We start from the raw sequence: 25,135 nt of genomic DNA on the forward strand, positions 1-25,135 counted from the left end.
CAAATTCATATTCTCGAGCTACTTCTAAAATTACATATGGGCACAGATGAAAGCATTCTTCTTTGCATGCAATTGATTTAGATGAAATGATGTCTTTTTATGGATGTGTGGGACGTTAATAATTTTATAGACCACTGTCCAGTACTTCTTTTTCCTACTACTTGGTAAAACTGACCACTATATCCGTATCTTAATTTTCTACTACGGGTCCTAAAGCTTTCAATTGAAATTAGCCCACCCAAGCATGAAGTAAATTTCAAAACTCCTCATCAGTTTTGTTCAACTGGGTAATGATTCCAGTTTTGATTAAAAGAATTGTTAGCAGCATATCTTAAATAAATGTACAAATTTAAACTCGAATTTAATTTTACATAGTAATAAAGGAAATTGAATGATTGCGCACCAACACAAACGTATTTGTATGCATATATGTATATGGCAAATAAAATGAAGTAGTATTGTGGTAGTTCATCAGAATTAGGTAAATTTCAAAAGGTGGAGGGTGAACGAAGTGACATGCGCAATTTTGTATGCATGGGTTGTGTCAGTGTATTCATATGTGCTGGTGTCGCTGTCGGTATGCATGTATATACTACACACATATAAATACATATATATATATATATGTGTGTGTGTGTGTGTCATTTGCGATTTCAGTGTAAACTTGAAATGAGACAAAATGCATACATTTTATGCATTTTTGTGAATTGTATCGTTGTTGTATGGTGTGATTCTACGATCGCAACGGGAAGAAGTCAAAATTCGAATCCCTCTCTCCAGTCCTTGCTCTTCTTTCTCCCTCTCCGTATTTGCTATAACCCCTCGTTATCATCTCAATTCAATTTTTGACCTTAATTACTTCTGACCGACTGCACCGCAATTGGAAATTTTTAAATGATAATACAAAATATGGGAAATCATGACTTGAGCTGTTTGACAGAGAATATAGACAGTACCATTCAGCAAACGAATAAATTAATTGCGCAAATGTCGAAATCAAAAAGTGGACAAACTAGCAGGCAGATGGACAACGAATCTATGTGATGACTAGGTTAGACACATTTATTACGATGTTATAAGATTCATAAACCTTATTAATATTTTGAAAAGGTCAATGAGGCAATGACCAGTGATAATGAGAGCGAATATTTAGCATTTGATTTCGATTATTATTTCAACGATTTCGGTATTTTCCAAAAATGTTTAAGATCAGTAAGGAAGTGATAAGAGTGACTGACAATAAACTTCAGGCATTTTCGGCATAGCAGGATGAAATGTATAAATGTGTTTCGAAATAAGAATATTTAAATTATCTGAATTTCATCGCCTGGTATAAGAAATTAACGGGAAATCTTCGAGACATAATGAATTAAAGATGAAATGTCACTATAATGCAACAAAGTTCAGCGAGTATGGGATTTGTTTGCTTTCTCGTTTAACTGTTATACGAGGACAAATCGGACAGCATAAAAAAGATTTCGAAATTTTCGACTGCATGAAGTTTAAAAATCAATCAATAAATTTATTAATATCAGTCAAGATGTAAATGTATCTGGTGACTGATGAAATATCTGTTATACAGCGATAAGAAGAAAATTTTAGAAAATGAATTCGTTTAAAGAAAATTAAGGAAAATGGAGTTGCAGAACTTTCGAGCAGTTGCAAAAATGCATGCTCTCTGACTTCCTGTGCATCTTCATTCTGCTTTTTCTCTCTCTACACAAGTAATGTTTACTTAAAAAAATGGTGAAGGGAAGTATCATTGTGTTACGCATCAAACAACAACAATAACAACGATGATAACATAGGAATGGCACTGATGACAGCATAGCATTACACATTTTTGAGACATAATAAGTTGGAGGAGAGGTTCAGATGTGATGTGATGAGTATTCCTATATCATATCATATCATATCACATCATATCACATCACTCATGGATTCACTGAAGATCGATTGATTGCAACGACTCCCTCAAACACTAATTAATTGTCGGTGCCATCCGAAGTAGTATCATCGCATCGCGGTGATAATGACATAATATCATAAACACACTTTCCCCTAGACAGACACACATACGCGCACCACGCTACCACAATTATAAATAATACTTCACGCGCCTAAATATGCATATTGTTTTGTCCAACTGTCTCTCTGTCTATTTCTATTGTCTGTCTGTGTGCGTGTGTATGTGTGTGCTCATTTTAAACCTCAGTTTGTAAATATTGCAGGTGCCAGCAATTGTTCTCGAAAGGTTTAATTTGTTTTACGCAGTTAAAAAATATCGAGAATGCTTGAAATAGATGCCTTTGTATGTATATGGTCAATTTAATAATTAATTCTGCAAAACAAATAGCAACTCTTAAATGATTACAAATAGATGTATCCAAAATCTAAAAAGGAGGGAAAAAGTGGAATGTCGATTAACTGAGGAAGATGTAAGAGATACAATTAATTTTATCAAATTATATGCACTTTATGCATCGTGATATTTAGAAACTTCTCATTTTCTCAAATCCAAAACTTTCTAAGATAGCAGGTGGTTTGATCAAACGGAAGAACAAAGACTTCCTGGATTTGATGTTAAATATTGCATAAATTTTGAAAAATATGATATCTTAAACAAGGGTATTGATTTGGCCATCGATCAATAATTGCTATCTCTAAACTTAGAGTTTATAAAAACTTGTTTGATAATGCAGGAATCTTTATCATTGTGATGAAGCTATAAATGCATTCTCATCAAAAATTAAAACAAATGTAGCGCAATCAAAATGACATGCCAGACGATGGTGGTCCAAAAATTCCAGTTTTAATGAGTATGGATAGATTGCTTGCTACTGTTACTATTCCTACTGCGGTAATTTTCGCATACTTGATTAGAAAATTTGCAAAACCAGATTTTGGTATTGGATAGAGAAAAAAGCCTGTGCGAGCAGGAGAGGAGAAAATAAACGATACAATCGGTAAAGGTAGTGAGTCCTACAGAAAAATTAACCAATATTCATTAAGGAAGTCTACGTACAAGACTGATGAATAAGTGACAGTACATTCGCTTTGCTGAATAAAACAAATCGATTGCTACAATCAATTAGAAAATGATTATGAATCGCTGCTAAAAGTTGCTTACATAATTCTTGAAAAAATAGGAAATATGAATAAAGTTTGAGTTCGGTAGTGGTTCAAAAGATCGTTCACTAAGATTCCTCGAAAATGCTCCGAATTCAGCACATAAACAAGAAATAGGAAGCAATTAGAAAACATTTGCATAACACGCAGAGTATAAAATAGTCCTTTTCGACGTATTCCGATTCCGTATCACTTACTGGTGATTATTTCACTTCATGACTAGTTTGTCATACGATATCAGCCATTTCTTCTTCAAACATTTCAGTCATACAGTTGCATATGCTTTATTAAATCTTTGTGCATTTACAAAATGAACTGCGAAAGTTGTGAATGCTTACTTATACGCAGATGAGTAATGCTTAATGGGCTCGTTTTGGATGAATATATAATTTATTCGCAGCTAGACTAGTGTCTAATGGCGCTATTACAGGAGAGAGTTTGGATAGTTAATTTGTCTGAATCGGTTAATGAAATACTGATAGTAAAATTTCAGTCATTTGTTGCAAATTATTTAAATTTAGAGGTTGACGCACTTGTGCATTCATACACAGATGATGCACAATATCTGTACAATACATCCCAATGTTGATTAATTTTTAAAATGTGGGCGTAACGGTGGAGTGTCCTCGCCATGCTAAATTTAATCGCATTGAAAATCGATAGATCGCGAAAATAGCTGATATGTCTCACTAATCTGCTAATACCGAAATCCATAACAAAAGTTGTTATGTTTCGTACAACTAATCACAATTCAGATTACTGAATATAAGGCTCAGAATCTTATTCATTATAGTTAGTATTATTTCTGAGATTAAAAATAAAAATTCACAAATATTTTTTAAATACTCATATATTAAAATGCATTAGAAATATTCAACCATTAAAACAAACCACAAATAGTCATCAACAAAAAAGATAGCCAAGAGAACTTTAAAAAAAAAAAAATTATTCCTTCCTTAACAATTTTAAACTATCAAAAATAGCCTGAAAACCCCAGAATACCAACCTTATTAGATTCAATACGACCATGAAAACCACTAAAAATGACGTTCTAACAAAGTTAAAAAAGCAATAGCTTGCGAAATTATAACGAACATACCGATGTAATAAAAAATAAACAAAGTAAAATTCAAGGAATTTACAGTTCTTCATTCTGTCATAAATTAATACTTTTTTAAAATGTAGAGACAAGTTTCCTTACCTCTATCACACTACCACTTACGCCTCTGTATGCTATTGACGGATGCTTTATACCACTTTGTTTATTAATATATCAAAGGAAATCACTGTTCATTAAGCAAGTTCATGAGGTATTATTACAATAAATAATGCACATGAAATGAAATATACAAATATAAAATAATAAATTTTTTTGTACTTGAACAAATTTGTTAGGAAGAATAACGAGTGCAATTCTGGTACCATAATGGTAGAAAACGAATTGTTGAAATATGCTGACAATAGCAAATTAATGAAATTCCATCAAGCAGAGTTGTTTTTTTATAACAAAATCTCTCTCTCTCTCTCTCTCTTTCTCTCTTCCTCTTTCTCGCTATCTCTGTCTTTCTCTTCCTCTCACTTCTCCAACCTGCACTAGCTTCCTTCATCACTGCTCTTCAGCAAAGTTCGACCTTTGAATTTTACAATATATATATATATATATTAGCATTCACTTCATGTGAATAATGTGAAAGAAATATTCTTGCATTGATTTTAACACTTACTGAATATTTCAGGATGAACTCACCCTTGACTACATTTTTGTAATTTTTGAAAAGTCGAAAATTTGTATGAAAGATTAAAAACAGTTATTATTTTCTCTACCTTGAAGGTAGTAAATTTTTACTTTGAATGTAGTAAGATATTGCCTCATCATTTACATTAATTCAAGTGGTACTTCCCTGTTAGAATAACAGAATCTTTTAGAATTTCGTTAGAATTCCGTTAGAATAAAAGTTGCCAAAACCGCTTTAAGATTTTAGGCCATAGAAAATAAAAATACATTGCCTTTATTGAAGTCTGCAATCACTACTACTATATGTAAATATAATTTAGCTTCGATATTATTTCGACAGAAGAAATGAATGATAATTGTGTAATCGCTAATTTGTGAATTATCAAGTTCATTACAAATTTGTACATAAATAAATAACTGAACGAGGGTCAAAAACATAATTTTTTGAAGGATGCTGTGGAAGAGACAATAAAATCGCAAATACTTTTTAATTTTGAGAGCGGAACAAACATTAGCAAAATCTATTCAAGAATTTCACGTATTATATTACATATTCAAATACTGCAAATAATTAGGTGTGTGGATAGTAGAGGATGCCGATGAAAGCGAATGAGAAAAAAAGCGGATCGCCTTCTAATGAAAAGAAAAGCGGTACGTATTGCTAATGAAAAAAATAATTAGATGTATGATTAATATAGTCTTAAACCTTACCATTCAGAATAACGAAGAAATCATTTCAACTTGAGAAAATATACAAAAATCATGAATCGACTATACAAAAAGTAATTATTAATCTGCTTGGAACGATCTCGGCAATAAAATTTAACGCCAGCTAATATCTTTAGGAAAACTTTCAAATTATACGAAAACATTCTCATTAAGACAATTTTTGATCCATAAAATCACCTCTAGAAATTAAAAACATTGGTTGGAGAATGGTTGATTGAGTATTGCTTTATTCCGGGCATATTAGCTAACATACATTCTACGAATGTACAGTACAATTCTACGAAAACCGACGATACACTGATCGATAAAAGACACTTCAAGAGTGACGGCTGAATTTGACTCAGTAAAATGAGTTTTTTTCTTCTAAGAATTCTAAGAATACTATAAAGTAATGAAACTTCCTGCGAAGCAGTTCCTGCACTCACGGGATCAGTGTCTAATTTTCTTGAACTCTTTTCTTTACTGAATGAGTTCTTGTCTTCTAAGAATTTCTATAAGGAAAATGGTCGAATACACTTTATATCTTTCATGCTTATCCGCGATTGTAGGTACCTCGATAGGTTATACAAAAGCAGATGAAAGCAGGAATAAGATTAAATAGGTCGCGTAGTGTGTTTTCAGTGAACATCGAAGTTTTTGACGAATAAAAAGGATAGAGGAGAGAAAGGGAGAGATAAGAGGTATCACATTGTGAGTCTCCTCGAATGATTACCTTGGTAGGTCTGGTTGGATCAGTTTCAAAAAATAATGGTGCTTAGAGCTTAGAGTGAGATAGCAATGTGTCGGCTCTGTATATGATAACGATGCAAACACAAACTTCACAATATATTCCACTGAGCTTACAATTATATTATGGAGCACGATTTTAATTCCAATTTAAATGGAAGAAGTAGGAAAACTGGGAACCAATTTGTATTTAAGGACAGAGCTCCCGTAATACATCAAGACTGATTGACTGGTTGAAAGATGAACTGATGATCAGCGATACAATTCACATATATCAAGATGGCCACTCATACTACTGCAATGGACTCTTTAATTTGTCTTACTCTTTAATTTCACATCATTTGTTAGTAAAACTAAATTAAAAGTTAACTTACTTCTTCCTGCTCGACATATTAAAACATTCATCTGATACTGGAATTTGGAACAGATTTGTATTTGGCCTTCTTTGAAAACATTATTAAATATTAGGGAAAACGCTGTTGTCTAATTCAATATTGGATACTTTTAGTAAACATTACGATTTCTACGTTTTCATAGTGTATGTATTCATGATCATTGGTCTAATTTTAGATAAAAATATAGCTAATGCCTTTTAGAGATCGTAACAAAATATGCAGTTGCATGAAATCCATATAAGAAATTAATAATTTATTGATCATTTTTAATCACTTTGCGTCAGTTTTTTCACATGCCTGTCGTTTCTTGCGTAATTCTTTGCGACTTTTTGGTGGTTCAATTCATAATGAGATTTGCTCAAATTTAGGTCGTCGTTTCAAATTTGATGCCGATTCTTGACTGCTACTTGTTCGAATTTCAGCTGATTCTAGTGTTGGAAAGCTTGTGATAGCGGCGCCTGATCTTTCCTGTTCACCACTACCGCCACCAATAGCACCACCGCCAACAGTACCATCAATAGCACCTGTCGTGAAAGACGAAATATTTAAATTATTATATCCAAAACTAACAAATTCCTCTTATCTAATTCCTTTTCCTCACACAAAAAACCCTTTTAGCAAACCCTTCGTTAGCAAACCCTTTGTTAGCATAACCCTTTATTAGCAATCTTTGTTTCACATCAGTTAAATATCCTCTGCCGGATATCTGGTCAGCTCAGTTCTGCATATAAACCATCGTCCTCCATACGGTGGTTCATTCTGCATTTTGGGATGATTTTGATATCATTTTAATGTTTTATAATTATATCTTTCGTTACGCGTTTGTTAATCGGTGTAGCATCCGTACGATATGTATAAAGCGCTATTATTTGCCTCATGTTAAATAAAGGTTTAATTACCCAAGTTTGAGTTTGAGGTTTCACGACAAAGAATAATTTTGGTGCCCGAGGTGAGGTATGTCAGCTAGTATAATTGTTCAAGCTACACCAGTAAAAGCGAATCTCGAGGGACTCCTCGATGAAATACAACAAATGGATCTAACTCCGTTAGACCAAAAAGCGACAGTAGAAGTATTGTGCCAGCAATACGAAGCAAGGGCAAGGATCATCAAAGAAAAGTTGATGCGCCTCGAAAAATACGTTGGCACTCTTGAGAAGATCAACGACAAATGGTTGGAACACATTCAACTAGCCCCAATGTCGCAAAAGAAAAAAGAAGAAGAAAAATACGAACAAATGGCAAACGACGATAGAGGTATTTTAAAATTAATTAACATAGGTACGGATACCATTATAACCTTATCTATGTACAAGGATGATACAGAGTTAGCCCTTAAACGTCTAGCACAAATTAAAGAACCTAGCTTAACTGAATGTCGTCCAGTAGTAAATTTAACACAATTGTCGTCACCAACGTTTAGTGGAGACCCTAAAACATGGAGAGAATTCTGGAGTAGTTTCGAAGCCTCCGTACACTCTCAAAACATACCAGATATCTAAAAATTAAATTACTTGGTTTCTTGTTTAAGAGGAAACGCCCTGCAGCTAGTAAGAGGTTACGATAGGGCACCTGAAAACTATAGAATTATAAGAGAATTATTAGTGGAGAAATTTGGTCGTGTTTGTAGTGGAAGCAAAAATGTTTTTGGAAACAACCTTTATGATTTGGTTAAATTGTTATTCGGGGGAGAAGTTTGATGTCAGGGAGATGTGTTGGATGCCAGCTAAATATTTGGGCAACAATTGAATAAACTGATTCGGAGGATTGGATGATTTTTTAAACTGATCTAATTGACAATAGTATGGTTATAAAATCTACATTGATGTTAGACAATGATCCAAACAAAGGAGAGGAGGTGCTTGCATGGGCACCAGTTGCTAATAAAGAGCTTATTAGATAACCGCATGATTATGATAGCTAACAAAGAACAATGTAGATATCCTCATGATTGTAAGGATTGCTAACAAAGAACGATGTAAATTGTTTCAATATGTAGAAGCATAAATTTGGAAACAAAGAGTCCGAAGTATAAGCATTATTTGCGGAAATTACGTAGATATCTTTACTACAATTTGCAACTCATATTTTTAGATCGCGATATTAAAATCCGCGACACTCCCGACCGAAGGAGCTAAATGCTTTAGTTCGTTGGACAGCTTTGGTTGATTGCTTCGCCTTATAGCGCTTCTAGTTCGTAGAGCAATTGGTTCTTGTTCATTGACATTTTGCACTGATTTGTTAAACATTGTTGGTTGAGGGTCAATTTCCTCACCTTTGACTTCCAGTGGGTATAACATATTCACCGGTCTGTTGAGTATTTTTCCTTTCGGTAATTCTATCGAGACACTTCTCACTTCTCCATCCTTTCCTGTTTTGATTTCTCTTATTCTGGCTAGTTTCCACATGCCACGGGGAATTTCTGGTTCATTTAGTAACACAATCTCTCCCTCGTGGGGAGTTCTTTTTACTACATCTCTCGGAGAAGAGTGTTCCCTTTGTGCTCTTTCTTTAAGAGTATTTAAATATTCCTCTTTCCATATTTCCCAGAAGGCATCGAGGGCCTTTAGTGTATTTGACCAGTATTGAATGAGTTTTTCTCTCGAATCCAATTTATGAGGGATAAAATCATCCATTTCATTCTTGTTTTTAGCAGGCATGATTAGATGCGCATTCGTAGTATAAAGTCAATTGGACGCAATATGATACAATCATCAAAATTTACGTAAGTTAGTGGTCGAGTATTCAAAATACTTTCCACTTCCGCTACTAGCGTAATCAATTCCCGTTCCCATAATAACTTTCTGCCGATGGCTCTTTTCATTGCCCTTTTTGTTAACCCAATAAGTCGCTCATATACTCCTCCGTTCCAAGGCGCCTTTGGTATTATATTTTTCCAGATCATTTTCCTTTCCGCTAGGAATTCATTTAATTGTTGTTTCACAATGATTTTAAAAATTAACTGGAATTGACCAGCGTTGTCGCTTAAGATTAATTCTGGAAAGCCTCGTCTTGCTGTAAATCTTCTGAAAACATGTAAAAAGCTTTCGGCTGAAAGAGTTTCTACTACTTCTAGATGTACAGCTCTTGTTGTGAAACATGTGAATAGTGCTACCCATCTTTTTGTTAGCCCATTATCACTCCTGATATTCACAGGACCTAAATAGTCTAGTCCTACTCGCGCAAAGGGTCTTGATCTTGTGGTCCGAGATGCTGGAAGATCAGCCATAGTTGGTAATTTGAATGGTTTAGTTGTCCAGCGTCTGCACTTCATGCACTTATTCAAGATTCGTTTGACTTCCGTTCTACCTTTTGGGATCCATATCGTCGATCTCAGATTTGAGAGTGTATGAGCAATTCCAGCATGATACAGTTGTTCATGTCGTTGCTGAATAAAGAGTTCAGTTATGGTGTTGTGTCTCGGGAGATATATTGGGTGTAAGTTACTCTCTTTCATTTCAGAGTTAACTACGCGGCTTTTGTATCTCCATAGTTCGTTATCATAGAACAAATTCCATTTGATTATTTCATCTTTGGTAACTCCTTCTGACTGTGCTTGTTTGAATAGCACAATTTCTGACAACTCGTAATCCTGTGTTGTCAATATATTCTTTTCTTTCGTTGCCATCTTTAGCCAAGGAATTTCCCTTTTCATTGTTAATCTTATGAATTTCAGAACCCAACCAGTTGTTCTTATTAATCTTGACCATTTGCTAAAACGACTAGCATCTAAGATTCCGAAATGTTTGTTTATGATAATTGGTTCTGTGATGTGGGCCACAATTTCTTCATCCTGGTAATCCTCATTGTAATTGTATTTCCACTGTGGCCATTTTGATTCGTTTTCTGTTAACCACTTTGGTCCTTTCCACCAAAGATCATATCCTTTTAGTTTATTCGGAGAGATTCCTTTTGTAGCTATATCAGCTGGGTTTTGTTCACTTGGGATATATCTAAAATGGATTTTCGCCTTTCGTATTTCTTCTACCCTATTTTGTATGAACGTTGGTAGTAAACGGGAACTATTGTGAACCCAATGAAGCGCACATTGAGAATCGGACCATAAAATTGTTATCACGTCCTCAAGCTCTTTTTGTTTTAATACGAATTGTACCATTCTCACTCCGATGAGTATTGCCAGTAATTCTAATCGAGGTATTGACATTCCTTTAATTGGCGCAATTCGGGATTTAGCAAACACTAAGAATACTTCTCTTTCTTGAGTTCGAATGTATAAAGCTGCTGAGTATGCAGCAGTTGATGCGTCAGTAAAAACATGAAATTGTACTTGCTCGGAACAATTTGTTGTGAATCTTGGTAGATCCTTTAGTTTCTTTGGCCATTCGTTCGTGAGTAATTTCCACGTGGTTTCATCTTCCTCACTTATAGTTTGATCCCATGAAAGGTTCTTTTTCCACAAAGTTTGGGAGAAACAATTTGAATCTTATCAGTATAGGAACTATGAATCCTGGTGGGTCATATTGTGAGGCTACGAATTGCAATACAATTCTTTTAGTTAATTTCTTACCAAACCATGGTTTTAACGTTACTTGAATGATATCTTGTTGTGGTACCAATTGAGACCTAGAATTTTTTTAATTGAACTTACCTCTGCTCGATCTTGTACCGGAAGTTTTTCATTGACTTCTTGGTCGTTAGAGAGAAATTCCCGTACATTCATTGATGCTTCATTGAATATAATTTTAATTTCCTTATAATTGGAAAGAGCTTCGTTGGTTCCTTTGGTTGGTATTATAATGTTATCGACATAGAGATTTTTCCTTAACTCGAGTGCGATTTTGCTTTTACAAGTTTCCAAATGATAATTGAGTGTAGCGGACAATAAAAATGGAGATGATACAATTCCAAATGGAACTCGTTGGAAACGGTAACAACTTACGTTTTCTTCGTTAACTGGACTTCGAATGTCTTTCAACCAAAGAAATCGAGTGCAGTTTCTATCTGTTGGATGCAATTCTATTTGCAAGAACGCCTTTTCTACGTCTGCTATTATTACATTTTTCATTGTACGGAAACGTAGCAAAACTCCAACCAAATCAGGAGTGTTATTGGTCCCCGATATAAAACATCATTTAAACTTTTCATTCCTTTACAATGAGCTGATGCATCATAAACTATCTCAGATTTGTCGTGGTTTTATTTGGTGTTATTACTTCGTGATGAGGCAGATAATGAATAATACCAACTTCATTCATTTCCGATGACACTTTCTCAATTATATTGGAATTGAGTTGTTCTTCAATAGTTTGATTGTATCGACTTAGTAATTGAGGTTTCATTTGAAGCCTCCTAATTAACGACTTTAATCTTCCAAGGCAAAGTCCGAAATTATCGCTTAGTTTGTTCTTTGAATCTTTCCAAGGCCAACAAACTTGATATCTTCCCTTGTCCCTAGTGATAGTTTGTTTAAATTGCTGCAATGCTTTTTCATCATTGTCAGAGTTTATTTGTCTTGTATACCCATTATTCCAGTTTCCAAAAGTGATCTAAGTCTGGAATATTGACGGCATTGACTTGAGAAATCGGACTTACTGATGTGGTTTCTGAAATACTGTCGTGTATTTCATTTATATACCCACTTCCAGCTATTATAGGTCCAACCTTTGTATGGATCAATGAAAATCCTGATTTTAAGTTCTCTGCTTGGTCAAACTGGATAAACTTGAAGAAGTGATCCGCACCTATGAGTATGTCCGGTTGTTTCCATTTGTTTTTGAAATTACTAAACTGATTTCGTTTGTCTATCATCAACAATTCCTTTTTGTTTAGATTAACTACTTGCAATTCATTCGTCAAGTGGTTAACTGTTATTACATCTAATCGGATTATTTCTTTATTTCCAATTTTTACTCCGATTTCAGTTTTAGTAGTGATACACGTTTTTGGCGTCTTATCACCAAATGAAGCAATTTTTATTTCCATCTCGTTAGTTTCTTGTAGATTCAATCGATAAGCCAAATCCTTTGATATGAACGATAATTGAGAACCAATATCGAATAGAATTAAAGCCTTTTGTTGGATTTTTGGGCGATTTGGATTGGTTACATTTATTTCCTTACATAACAGTAAGGTTCGCTTTTTCCATTGATTTCCTTTTTCGGTAATGGAGTTAGCGATTGTGACTGAACCCAACCTTTCTTTGTTGGAATCCACTGCTTGCGTGAGTTCCTTGTAGTTGTTGGGACACAGTGCTGTATTGTGTGGACTTTTACAATGGAAACACAAAGGTTTCCCTTTTTTACAATCACTTGTTGCATGTCCTTTTCGTAAACATTTGAAACATGCAGTGATTTCTCTCAAACGTTCCATCCGGAGTTTGAGAGTGGGATAGATGTTACATTCATTGTTCCAGTGGTCCTTATTGCAAAATACGCATGGTTTCCTTTTCCCATTTATAGAAATTTTTCCTGGAACCTTTTTTGATTTGATTGTATTATCTCCCTTTGTTTGGTTGATTGTGGCGAAAGCTGACGTTTCGCCTCTAACATTATTTTTGTTTGTTTTCTTCTCCCTTGTGTCTGCTTGACTTCTAGCAACTTCTTCATTTCTTAGAACTAGTTTTGTCAGGTACTGCCGGATATCCTTAACTGACCAACTCGTCGAATCCTCTTTCAATTGGTATAATTTATCAATTATCCACGCTGGTAGTTTATTTTCAATTGTAATTTCGATGCTTGAATGCTCTAAATTTTCACCTATAGCTTCCAGTTGTCGAAATGTTCTCTCCATGGCTTCTATGGTTGCTTTCCACTCTCGGTCATTTTTTTTGATGGTATTCAACTCGTTGTAGAGTGATTTCTTTATAAGGAAAGGTTTACCATATTTCTCTTTTAGTAAACCTATTATAACATCGTAGTTTTCTGGCGCTATATCATAACCTCTTACAGATAACAAAGCATCTCCTTTAAGACATGATATCAGATAGTTTAACTTTTGAATATCTGGGATGCTTTGCTCATGGACTGCTGCCTTGAAACTACACCAAAATTGCCTCCACAATTTTGGATCCCCACTAAACGTTATTAGTGGTAATTGAGGAAGTTTTATTTCTGCTTGATTTGTGTGAATCATACTATTCTTTGGAAATGATTCTTTGACCTCTTCTTGTTTTAAATGTTGTAGTACCGAGCAATATTCATCAGTATGTATTTTAAGGGTAATAATAGTTTCTCTTGTTCTAGTGATTAAACTTAAAATACCTTGTGGATCGTCAACCATATTGGCGTATTTCGTCTCCTCTTCCTTTCTCCTCGTTGCTATTGTCAAGCTCTGAATATTATCCAGCCAATTTTGATTAGCTGTTTCGAGTAACCCAGCATAATATTCGAGATGTGCGATCTTCTCCTTGACGATTCGCAATTTAATTTCGTATTGATGCTGAAGTTCCCCTCGTGATAGTGTTTGAGACGGGGAGGTCAGATCGAGTTCACTTGCTTCTTTAAGAAGTTCTAGAGTTCTCGACTTCGATAATTCGCTTCCTTTTCTTATACTGTCGGACATGTCCCGGCTCGTGGCACCAAAATTGTAGTGGAAGCAAAAAATGTTTTTGGAAACAAACCTTTATGATTTGGTTAAATTGTTATTCGGGGGAGAAGTTTGATGTCAGGGAGATGTGTTGGATGCCAGCTAAATATTTGGGCAACAATTGAATAAACTGATTCGGAGGATTGGATGATTTTTAAAACTGATCTAATTGACAATAGTATGGTTATAAAATCTACATTGATGTTAGACAATGATCCAAACAAAGGAGAGGAGGTGCTTGCATGGGCACCAGTTGCTAATAAAGAGCTTATTAGATAACCGCATGATTATGATAGCTAACAAAGAACAATGTAGATATCCTCATGATTGTAAGGATTGCTAACAAAGAACGATGTAAATTGTTTCAATATGTAGAAGCATAAATTTGGAAACAAAGAGTCCGAAGTATAAGCATTATTTGCGGAAATTACGTAGATATCTTTACTACAATTTGCAACTCATATTTTTAGATCGCGATATTAAAATCCGCGACAGTGTTTCCACTATAAGAAAATTACTTTACAATGAACTCATATCTACAAAAACGAAACAACCGAGACTGGAAAACAATAATCGAAGAAATGGAGAGAGTTCTAAGGCAGTTAGAAGCAATTGGCGAAAACGTAGAGCAACCTACCATCGAAACGATAATAGAATCCAAATTGCCAAACTGGATATTAAACCAGGTTTATCAACAAAAAGAAGAAGATGGCCAGTGGTCCGTAACAAAACTTCGACAGCTTCTCAGGAAGATAATTAATAGAAACGACCAGGTAATGAATGGCAATACTTGGATAACGTCAGTCGTAAAAATTTAATTAAACGTCATCCTAACGCAAGCATTCCAGAAAATTCAGCATTGATTGCAATAAAACAATTAAAGCAAAACAAGAGGAACGGCTTCAGCCGAAAGAAACCAGCTAAATCAAGAGAATCCAATTGGTCGACAAAAAAGAAAAGGAGACCCTGTATCTTCTGCAATAACAATCACTGGGATAGCAAGTGTCACATATATTCTACAGTGGAGCAGCGAATTGATCGATTGAAGGAAATCAATGTTTGCTCTAATTGTTTTAAATCTGGACACAACGAACTCAACTGCATAAAAAGAGCAAGTTGTTTTTATTGCAAAAAATCCCACAATAGCGCCCTTTGTACCACTAAGACTCGTGATTCTGGAGAGTTGAAGAAAGTTGAAAAGAAATGAGTACTACTTTTATGTAGAGAAATTAATGTCTTTAATCCTGATAAACCTGAAACATCAAGTACAAGCTTTAGTACTGTTTGACGTCGGCGCAGATGCGACCTTTATCTCACAAAGGCTAGCTCATCGACTAAATCTCCTAGAAACTGATGAAGAAGAATATAAGATCTCTTCCTTTGGCAATAGGACTCCTCGAGTATGCCGCACAACTCAAACACAAATTGGAGTGAAAACGGAAAACTCCGATCAAGTGACTATCCAAGCCACTGTAATGGATTATTTGACAAACGATCTTCAAGTGATGGAAGTGGTAGACAAAGGTGAGAATTACCATCTTAAAAGTTACAAGAAACAACCTGACATAGTTATAGGAGCTGACTATTTCTTCAACTTTATTCATATGGAAAACGCTCAGCAACTAAAGTCAGGATTCACTTTACTGAACAGCAAAGTTGGACCTATCATAGCAGGAAGCGGTTATACAAATGAATTGTGCCATCACCAGATCTTTGCAACGAAGACATCTCAAGAAAACCGTGCCCCAGATATAGATCAATTTGGAAGTTAGACTGTATTGGCATCCAAGATCGATCTGATACACAAGATGATGAACAAGCACTGGAACAATTTAAGAAGAGTATCACTAAACAAAATGGAAGATACGAAGTACGTTGGCCATGGAAACCATGCAAAGGCAAATTGAGCGATAATTATGGATTATGCGTCAGCCGTTTGCGAATGCTAATAGCACGACTTCAGTCCCATAAAGAGGAATTACAAGAATATGATAAAGTAATGCAAGATCAACTACAATCTGGCATAATCGAAGAAGTACAATCACAAATGAATCAAGATGGAATTATTCATTACCTGCCACATCATGATGTTCGTAATCCAGGTAAAACTACCACTAAGTTAAGGATTGTTTATGATGCTTCAGCGCACATAAAAGGAATGAAAAGTTTAAATGAAGTATTATATCGTGGATCAATTAACCTCCAGATCTTGTGGGAGTATTATTACGCTTTAGAATGATGAAAGGGGTAATCACAGCTGACATTGAAAAGGCATTCTTACAAATACAGTTACACCTTCAGAGAGAAATTGTACTCGCTTCCTTTGGCTAAAGGAAGTAGAAGGAAGTGTATCCAACGAGAATATAAAATGTTACCGTTTTAGAAGAATCCCGTTTGGAGTAATATCATCCCCCTTTTTACTATCTGCTACCCTGAATTATCATTTGGAAAACCACGTTAGTGAATTAGCCGCAGAAATAAAGAAAAATCTTTATGTGGACAACGTTATTGTGTCATCAAACGGAACGCAGGACGCATTAGAAAAATATGCGGAAATGAAATCCATCTTCAATGAAGCCTCAATGAATCTAAGAGAGTTCTTATCTAACGACGAAGAATTTTATGCAGAACTGCCGCAGCAAGATCGAGCAATAAGAAAAAATACGAAAATCCTCGGCATCTCATAGAATCCCTGTCAAGACGTCATTCAGATAAAATTAAATCCATGGAATGATTGAGAACTAACAAAAAGAACGATCTTACAGTTTGCTGCATCACAATATGATCCACTAGGATTTTTAGTTCCAATAATGGTAAGATTTAAAATATTTCTTGCAAAATTTATGGAAAAAGAATAATTCGTGAGATCAGATATTAGATGAGCAAGACCATAAGCAATGGAAATTTCTTATTGCTGAATGGGCAACGGTCGTAAAAGACTTACCGCGATTTGTAACAACTTCTACAGATTTAATTGGAATACATGTATTTACTGATTCTTCAAGCGTAGCATATTCAGCAGCAGTGTATTTAGTGAGTCAGGATATGCAAGAAACAAAGTCATCGCCTCATTTTTGCAAAATCTCGCATTGCTCCTATTAAAGGTATGACAATACCGCGTCTAGAGCTAATGGCCATACTAATCGGAACGCGAGCAGCGCAATTTGTCATGACACAGCTGGATATCGTCAATACAAGGATAATTTTATGGTCGGATTCTAAATGTGCTTTATATTGGATAAGAAACCATTCCAACCTATTACCAAGATTTGTTCAAAACCGAGTCGAGGAAATACGTAAAACGAAATTTATCTTTCGTTATATTCCATCAGAAGATAACCCTGTAGACGTGGCAACTAGAGGTCTTAATCCAAAACAACTTAGAAGTTTTACACCATGGTGGCATGGACCGTCGTGGCTAGTAAAAGGAGAAATCAGTTGGCCATAATGGGAATACGAATTTGCCAACAATGACGAACCAGAAGAAATCACTATATCAGAAGTCTCGCGAATATGCAAGGATCATAACTTTCAATTTATTGATAGCAAACGTTTAGCAAATGGCTAAGACTGTTACGAACAACAGCGTGGATCCTTAAATTCATTCGATTAACAACTAAAGGCAGATTATCATGGCTACAGTCTGTTTCAATCGAAAGAAATCGATTTACAGCTGAAGATTACAAAGTGTCAGAATGGCTGTTAATTAGACAAGCACAATCTGAAGAAATCAATGACGACGAAATAAACAAGTGGAATTTATTCCACACCGAATTTTTTCACGATGATAAACTATGGAGATCTACTAGCCGACTCGTGAACTCGGAACTGCCTGAAACTAGCAAATATCCTATCTATCTCCCTCGGAACAACTCAATAACAGAACTCCTTATACTACACCAACATGAAAATCTATGTCATTCAGGTATCGCCCATATACTTTCAGAATTAAGGAGTAGATTTTGGATTCCCAAAGGCAGGACTGAAGTAAAGCGAATAATAAACAGATGTCGAATCTGTAAACGTTGGAACTCCAGATCGTTTAAATTACCACCAATGGTAAGTCTCCCGGAAACTCGTGTCAATCGATCTAGAGCCTTCGCACATGTTGGCGTGGATTATTTTGGCTCTCTTTTAATCAAGGGCAATAGCGTGTCAACAAAAAGGTGGGTAATATTATTTACATGCTTTACAACAAGAGCCATACATCTCGAATTAGCAGAAGACCAATCCGCAGAAACCTTTTTGCATGCTATCCGAAGATTTGTTGCGAGACGAGGGTGTCCTGAGCTAATTCTGAGTGACAATGCCACTCAATTCAGGCTTTCAGATCTCTTATGACACAATCAATACTCTTATGACACAAGTCAAAGTCTCCAACTTCTTAGCAAAGGGAGGAATGACTTGGAAAAATATTATACCAAAGCTCCGTGGCAAGGAGGAATCTACGAGAGATTAATTGGTTAACGAAAAATGCGCTAAGAAGAGCCATTGGCAGAAAATTCCTAGCGGAAAGGGAATTGGTAACATTAATTGCAGACGTTGAAGGTATACTTAATACCCGACCACTAACTTACGCTAATTTTGACGATTGCGTCATTATACGTCCAATTGATTTTATTTTGCCTAACGCTTCGCTCCATCTACCTATAAATGAAGTTTATAGCAGGCAGGAAGAATTCACCCCTTATAGACTAGATACCAGAGAAAAACTCGTGAGACACTGGGAAAGTACCCTTAAAACTCTCAATGTTTTTTGGGAAATCTGGAGAACCGAATATTTAACTAGCCTCAGAGAACGCACGCAAAGGGAATTACCTCATCCAAAGGAGCACAAAAAAGAACTCCAAGAAAGGGAGAGATTGTACTCTTAAATGAATCGGGAATTCCAAGAGGAATGTGGAAATTATTACGGATCAAGGACATCAAAATCGATAAAGACGGTAAAGTTAGGAACGTTTAGGTGGAAACTCCCACTGGGAAACTTCTCGATCGTCCAATAAATGTCTTGTATCCTCTCGAGTTAATGATGAAGAAATTCATCTTGAACCTAATAAGAAAGAAAATATGAAAATTCCGGAAACCGAACAGAACACTGAGGAGCTCCAGGAACCTATTGCGATGCGAACTAGGAGCAATACAAAACGACAATCTCGATTAAAGGAGGACCAAACAACTATCACCGCACCATCATCAGAAACCTGTAGAGATTTACACGATCAAAAACAGATCAATAGAAGTAAACAACCCCACTTTCTTATAAACCCCACGCATTACCCACCTTTCTGATCGGGAGTGTCGTGAAAGACGAAATATTTAAATTATTATATCCAAAACTAACAAATTCCTCTTATCTGATTCTTTTCCTCACACAACAAAAACCCTTTGTTAGCAAACCCTTCGTTAGCAAACCCTTTGTTAGCAAAACCCTTTATTAGCAATCTTTGTTTCACATCAGTTAAATATCCTCTGCCGGATATCTGGTCAGCTCAGTTCTGCATATAAACCATCGTCCTCCATACGGTGGTTCATTCTGCATTTTGGGATGATTTTGATATCATTTTAATGTTTTTATAATTATATCTTTCGTTACGCGTTCGTTAATCGGTGTAGCATCCGTACGATATGTATAAAGCGCTATTATTTGCTTCATGTTAAATAAAGGTTTAATTACCCAAGTTTGAGGTTTCACGACAGCACCATTGCCAATAGTACTACCAGTAATGACACCATCTCTTATTCAGATGGATGATGATGGTGATAACGATGATTGTGGCTTTCTATGCAGGTAGCTTAAGTTTAATTTCGAAAATTGGAAGAAATTGCTAGCAGAAATAAATATGAAAAAATAATAAAAAATAAAATAAAATAAAACGAACTAATCATTTCATCACTTAGCATTAGTATACGCAACAATTGAAAGCTAAAATGATAGCTTGCAATGATTACTTTTGGCGAAATAAAATTTGATGACGAAAAAAAAAAGAAAGCATTAATTAATTTGTTGATAAAGTGATGTCAGATTTCATTTTGAAATTGCCAGAATTTGAAACAAAATGTTAAAATATTCAAATTGATAGTTATTTCGACATGTACACATGTACATTTGGCTTGACTTATTAGTTATTGATTTTAACAACAAATTTCAACTTAAATTTTTCTTTTTTTGAAAATTTAAAATTTTTTAGTCATAAAGTAATATTATTGAATTATTTTTACTTTGGTATTATTTTTGCTGTAATTGAAATTACAAATATTATGATTTGTTCTCTAATCTAGCTTATTAGAAATCATTATTAATTTAAATGAGAATTTTAATTTGGATCTTACGTTTGGATATTACGATGCTTATAATTGTATGAGACGCTAAACTAAAGTTTAGCAATTTAAGCAGCGTGAAATTCATCATTATATGATATGTGAATACGTTTTTTTTCTTTTGTTTTGATAAGAGCAAAAAAATATTGTTTCATTTTTCTCTTCTAAACAACTAAAACCATTCAAAAATTTTTTTACTCTGAGAAATCAATTATAATTTCTAAGTTTGATTGATTATACCTATAATTTAGTATGTTTATGGCAAAATCAGAAAGAAAAAATATTTTCTTTTTTATTCCTTTTAAAATTATAATTAGCACATTGGGAAATGAAGAAAAAATGTTATGATAGTACGGTGAGAATTAAATTTGAAATTCATATAGGAAATTAATAATTCATTGATCATTCTTAATCACTTCGTGTCAGTTTTTTCACGTGCCTGTCGTTCCTTACGTAATTCTTTGCGACTTTTTGGTGGTTCAGTTCGTAATGGGATTTGCTCAAATTTAGGTCGTCGTTTCAAATTTGATGCCGATTCTTGACTGCTACTTGTTCGAATTTCAGCTGATTCTAGTGTTGGAAAGCTTGTGATAGCGGCGCCTGATCTTTCCTGTTCACCACTACCACCACCAATAGCACCACCGCCAACAGTACCATCAATAGCACCATTACCAATAGTACTATCAGTAATGACACCATCTCTAATAGTATCACCATCGATAACACCACAATCAGTAGTATCAATTCCAGCCGCACCACCACCGATAGCACCAGCAGTATCATCGTTAGCAGCAGCATCAGAAGTAGTAATAGGAACATTTGAGTAGGTGAGTATCGGATCATTACGTGCTGTAATTACCATACAAATCGAATCATGAGAGCTTTTTGGTGGTAATATAGAGAGAGTTTGGTGCTATTTTGGAGTGGAACCATTTCACTTGTTACATTTCCACTTTTAGACAAATGCTTTGATTGTTGAGTTAAAATTTCAAACCAAAATTGTCATCCACTATCACTAATCTTTTCCTGGGTTGGGTAAATTACGCTATTTTGATAACCTGTTCGATTACGAGAACTACCAGATCCTATTGGAAGCTGTTGAGCTGGACGCCAATTTTTGTCAACTGATACGGATGTTTCATTACTAATACTTCTGGTTGTTACAGATGATACCGAATCAAAAGGTGGAATGATATATGATCCAAGAGGTGATGATGCTAATCCTAATGTTCCTCTTAATGGATCTGGTGCAATTGCAGTTTCTGCACCAGACACCGTATAGATGGACGATGATAATGATTGATTGCGATTTTGTGGTGATGTCAAATGATCTATAATTTAATTTTTAGGTAGCTATTTTGTTCTAAATTTTTAATGTTAACTTTTAATCATATACTTATACATTGATTTTTTTTTTTTGTTTCGCAAACATACAAATTTAAATGATTACAAATTTTCTTTTCATAATGTGAAATTGATATATTTGTTTAAAAAATCAAAAAATAAAAAAAATGGAAACCACAAATTTGGCATAAATTGCATCCATTAAAAAGAGTTGCACAATTGGTCCCAAATCTGGTACATCCAATGATTTCTTCATTATTTCTTGACGCTAGAAAAATTAAAAAAGAATTTTATCTTATCATGTATTAAATCCTTATTTTCTTTATCTTTAATAATTTATCTGCCATTTTTTAAATAATCCTTATAATTGGAAGTTTTAAAAAAAAAAAAAAAATTAAATGAAGCAAATAGGAGAGAAATAGATAACAAAATAACAAACGTTATCAGCCACATGAATAATTTCCTTGAAATTAACATTATCCAAAAGAGCTGGCGCATAACAAATATGTTCAGGATTATTTTGAAGCCAAAATATGATCGCTTCATAAATTTCTGATACCCATTCAGGTCCTTGTAATACTGGTGAAGAAATAAGCGCATAAAGCATTTCGAATGATAACTAAAAAAAGGGAAAGAGAGAGAGAGAAAGAGAAAGAAGAATATTAGTTCTTTTAAATTTAGGCAACTTTCCTAATTTTTTTTCTTTAAATTGCTCTGAAATAATAATGAAAACAAACAAAAAAATATACAAAAGAAATTATTTCTTTTTTTTTCCTATACTTTTAAAAATTCTGGGTTTGCCAGAATATCATGAAATTTTATTGCTGCACCATCAACAACCATATTACGATACTGTGATTGTCTAAATGTAAGATAAAAATTAATGATAAGAAAAAAGTTATGATAAAATAATTTTTTTTATAGATAGTAATATTATAGTTTCATTTAAGATAATAACAAAATTTCGTTGAGCGATTAGATTTTTTCCTTTTTTATTATAAATTTTGGACTTTTTTTTATGCTAGAAGCTTTGAAACTATAAACAGGTAAACATTGATAAATACCTGATTATATGATTTAAAATGAAAAAATTAATTAAACAAACGGAGCTAGACAAGCAATAGCAGAGTAAAGTAATGAAATTGGTGGTGATGTATTTTCTAATATGCGTGCAGTCATTTCTTCACAAATTAATGATACCAATGAAGTTACCTGAAAACTTTTTCTTTTTTTTGTGTCAAAATTTTTTTAAATAAAAATTTAACTGCAAATACAATTATATCTGCTAATCATAACTATAATTTTATTGGATAGAAAGATTTGCTTTCCATTTATTTTAATTATTAAAAAGAATATTTGTCTCTATTTAATCACTACAATTTTTTTCTATATCATTTAAATATCTTTTGTTAAGGTATATTTTCAGAATTCAGACATTTTGTTCCATCTGTATTGGTTTTATCAATTCTTCGTTTAGCCTATTTAATTCATTTGACTTTGTCAACTGATTTCATTTTTTTTTTTTTTTTAAAATAAAAGTGTTATTTTAATTCCTAAATTCTTTATTATTAAGTTAAGTTTAATGTATTTACTCGAAGATCATTAGCTGCTATTAGAACATTCTCCAATTCAGTTTCTAAAAATTTAATTTGTCCACTTTGAATGAAAGCTACCACGTTATAGAGACCGGCATTCGTAATATTTGGCATACCATATAAATGAACTGTGATTTCTTTACCGGATGAAAGTATTTCCGGTGTTGCCTAAATATAATCTTTCTAGGATAGTTACTCATATTACTTTTATAGTTATTTAAAATTTTAATTAGTTTATAAAATACTTTCATTACATAAATAATATTTGTGACAAGTATAAATGTATAAAATTCCTATATTAATGATAATTTACTCAGGTGCAACAGATCAATATATCAAAAATATATCAAAAATCAAATTAGCTCATTTCTTTTTTTTATTTAAATTGTTTCATATTTCTATATATCAAAAATCAAATTAGCTCATTTCTTTTTATTTAAATTGTTTCATATTTCTGTTCTAATTTCATCACTTCATTTCTATCCTGAATACTATTTGATATTATGCAATACATAAAGTCTATTTGATATTTTAGGATGAATTTAGTGATATGATAAAAACTAGTTCTCATATATCAAAATGTTTGTGAAAATTTCTGCGAAACTTTTATGAAATGTTTTGAAAGAAAGATATTTGTGAAATATTTTTTTTTTTTTAAAAAAAAAAACAGATTGAAATGATCAAATATTTAAACAATTACAAATTTTGTACAACATATATTAATTAATTCAATTAAAATTTACTTGTGATGAAATAAGTTTGCGAAAAATATCAGAGAATGCAACAAGTAAGCATGCAGGTGCATTACATGAATATCCATTTTCAAGCACAATTTTTACTCGATTTTGAAACCAATATTTGCTGACCACTTTAAATAAACTTCAGCTTCTAATCTATCAGTACGCAATTCATCCTTAAATGAAAAAAAAAAAAAAAAAAAATTGTTAAATATAGACACGAAAAACTTTGAAATTACTTAATTTCAAATAAATTTTTAAAACATCTTTTACGTTTCAACTTTTTTTTCATCAATTTCTTTTTTTTTTTTTAATCATAGTAATACATTGAAATTTTTCAATAGTTAATTTAATACAGATATAAAAATGCTCGCAAATAATAAAATAGAACTATCTTATAAAAAAAAAATTTAGCATATTTAGTTTTTTGTTAAATAATTTATTAATTATTATGATATTAAACATAAAAAAAGAATGAATATGCAAACAATAATCTTTTTTATTTCAAAAATGAAATTTTTAATTTTTTAGTATTTCAAATATTCTTATCAATAACTGAATTAATTTTTTTTAATAGCCATAAATATGATTTTTTAAAGAAATAATTTGAAAAAATTCTAAACACTGTTCATGTTTTTTCTTTCACTTTTTTTTTTTTTTTTTTATGCTTAAATATAAATATGCCTTTTTTAATAATTAATTACGAAAATTAAATTAAATCAGACCTGCAAATAATATTTGCGAATATCTCCTGGTACAACCCATACAACATCCAACACTAGTCGCTGCTGTAACTGCGGCACTCCTTCCTGCGATCTGCCGTACCACATCTGATAGAAGCATGCAAATGATCCGTTGCAATAATTCAAATCAAATAAATTTGTT

The 25,135-nt window shown here is 33.4% G+C and overlaps 5 protein-coding genes across 5 annotated transcripts; 3 read left to right on the forward strand and 2 right to left on the reverse strand.

Moving 5' to 3' along the window:
* Positions 1–7,056: 7,056 nt before the first annotated feature.
* Positions 7,057–7,365, reverse strand: Bm10294 (Uncharacterized protein; the record flags this gene model as incomplete). Its single annotated transcript, XM_001892490.1, has 2 exons — positions 7,057–7,238; positions 7,338–7,365. The coding sequence occupies 2 exons, from the start codon at positions 7,363–7,365 to the stop codon at positions 7,057–7,059; spliced, it is 210 nt and encodes a 69-aa protein (XP_001892525.1).
* A 305-nt stretch (positions 7,366–7,670) lies between these two features.
* On the forward strand, positions 7,671–8,213 carry Bm17108 (Uncharacterized protein; the record flags this gene model as incomplete). Its single annotated transcript, XM_043082801.1, has 2 exons — positions 7,671–7,968; positions 8,038–8,213. 2 exons carry the CDS (start codon positions 7,671–7,673, stop codon positions 8,211–8,213), a joined length of 474 nt encoding a protein of 157 aa, XP_042938735.1.
* Positions 8,214–14,837: 6,624 nt separating this feature from the next.
* On the forward strand, positions 14,838–15,302 carry Bm17109 (Uncharacterized protein; the record flags this gene model as incomplete). The annotated part of the gene is made up of 2 exons (XM_043082802.1): positions 14,838–14,974; positions 15,140–15,302. The coding sequence occupies 2 exons, from the start codon at positions 14,838–14,840 to the stop codon at positions 15,300–15,302; spliced, it is 300 nt and encodes a 99-aa protein (XP_042938736.1).
* Positions 15,303–19,323: 4,021 nt separating this feature from the next.
* Bm17111 (Uncharacterized protein) lies at positions 19,324–20,048 on the forward strand (the record flags this gene model as incomplete). The annotated part of the gene is made up of 2 exons (XM_043082803.1): positions 19,324–19,495; positions 19,942–20,048. The coding sequence occupies 2 exons, from the start codon at positions 19,324–19,326 to the stop codon at positions 20,046–20,048; spliced, it is 279 nt and encodes a 92-aa protein (XP_042938737.1).
* A 938-nt stretch (positions 20,049–20,986) lies between these two features.
* Bm11166 (Uncharacterized protein) lies at positions 20,987–25,080 on the reverse strand (the record flags this gene model as incomplete). Its single annotated transcript, XM_043082804.1, has 7 exons — positions 20,987–21,423; positions 21,633–21,905; positions 22,354–22,537; positions 22,699–22,780; positions 23,024–23,130; positions 23,511–23,681; positions 24,976–25,080. 7 exons carry the CDS (start codon positions 25,078–25,080, stop codon positions 20,987–20,989), a joined length of 1,359 nt encoding a protein of 452 aa, XP_042938738.1.
* Positions 25,081–25,135: the final 55 nt, after the last annotated feature.

This window comes from Brugia malayi (genome assembly GCF_000002995.4).
Source record: "Brugia malayi strain FR3 genome assembly, contig: Bm_010, whole genome shotgun sequence".
Classification (NCBI taxonomy): Eukaryota; Metazoa; Nematoda; class Chromadorea; order Rhabditida; family Onchocercidae; genus Brugia; species Brugia malayi.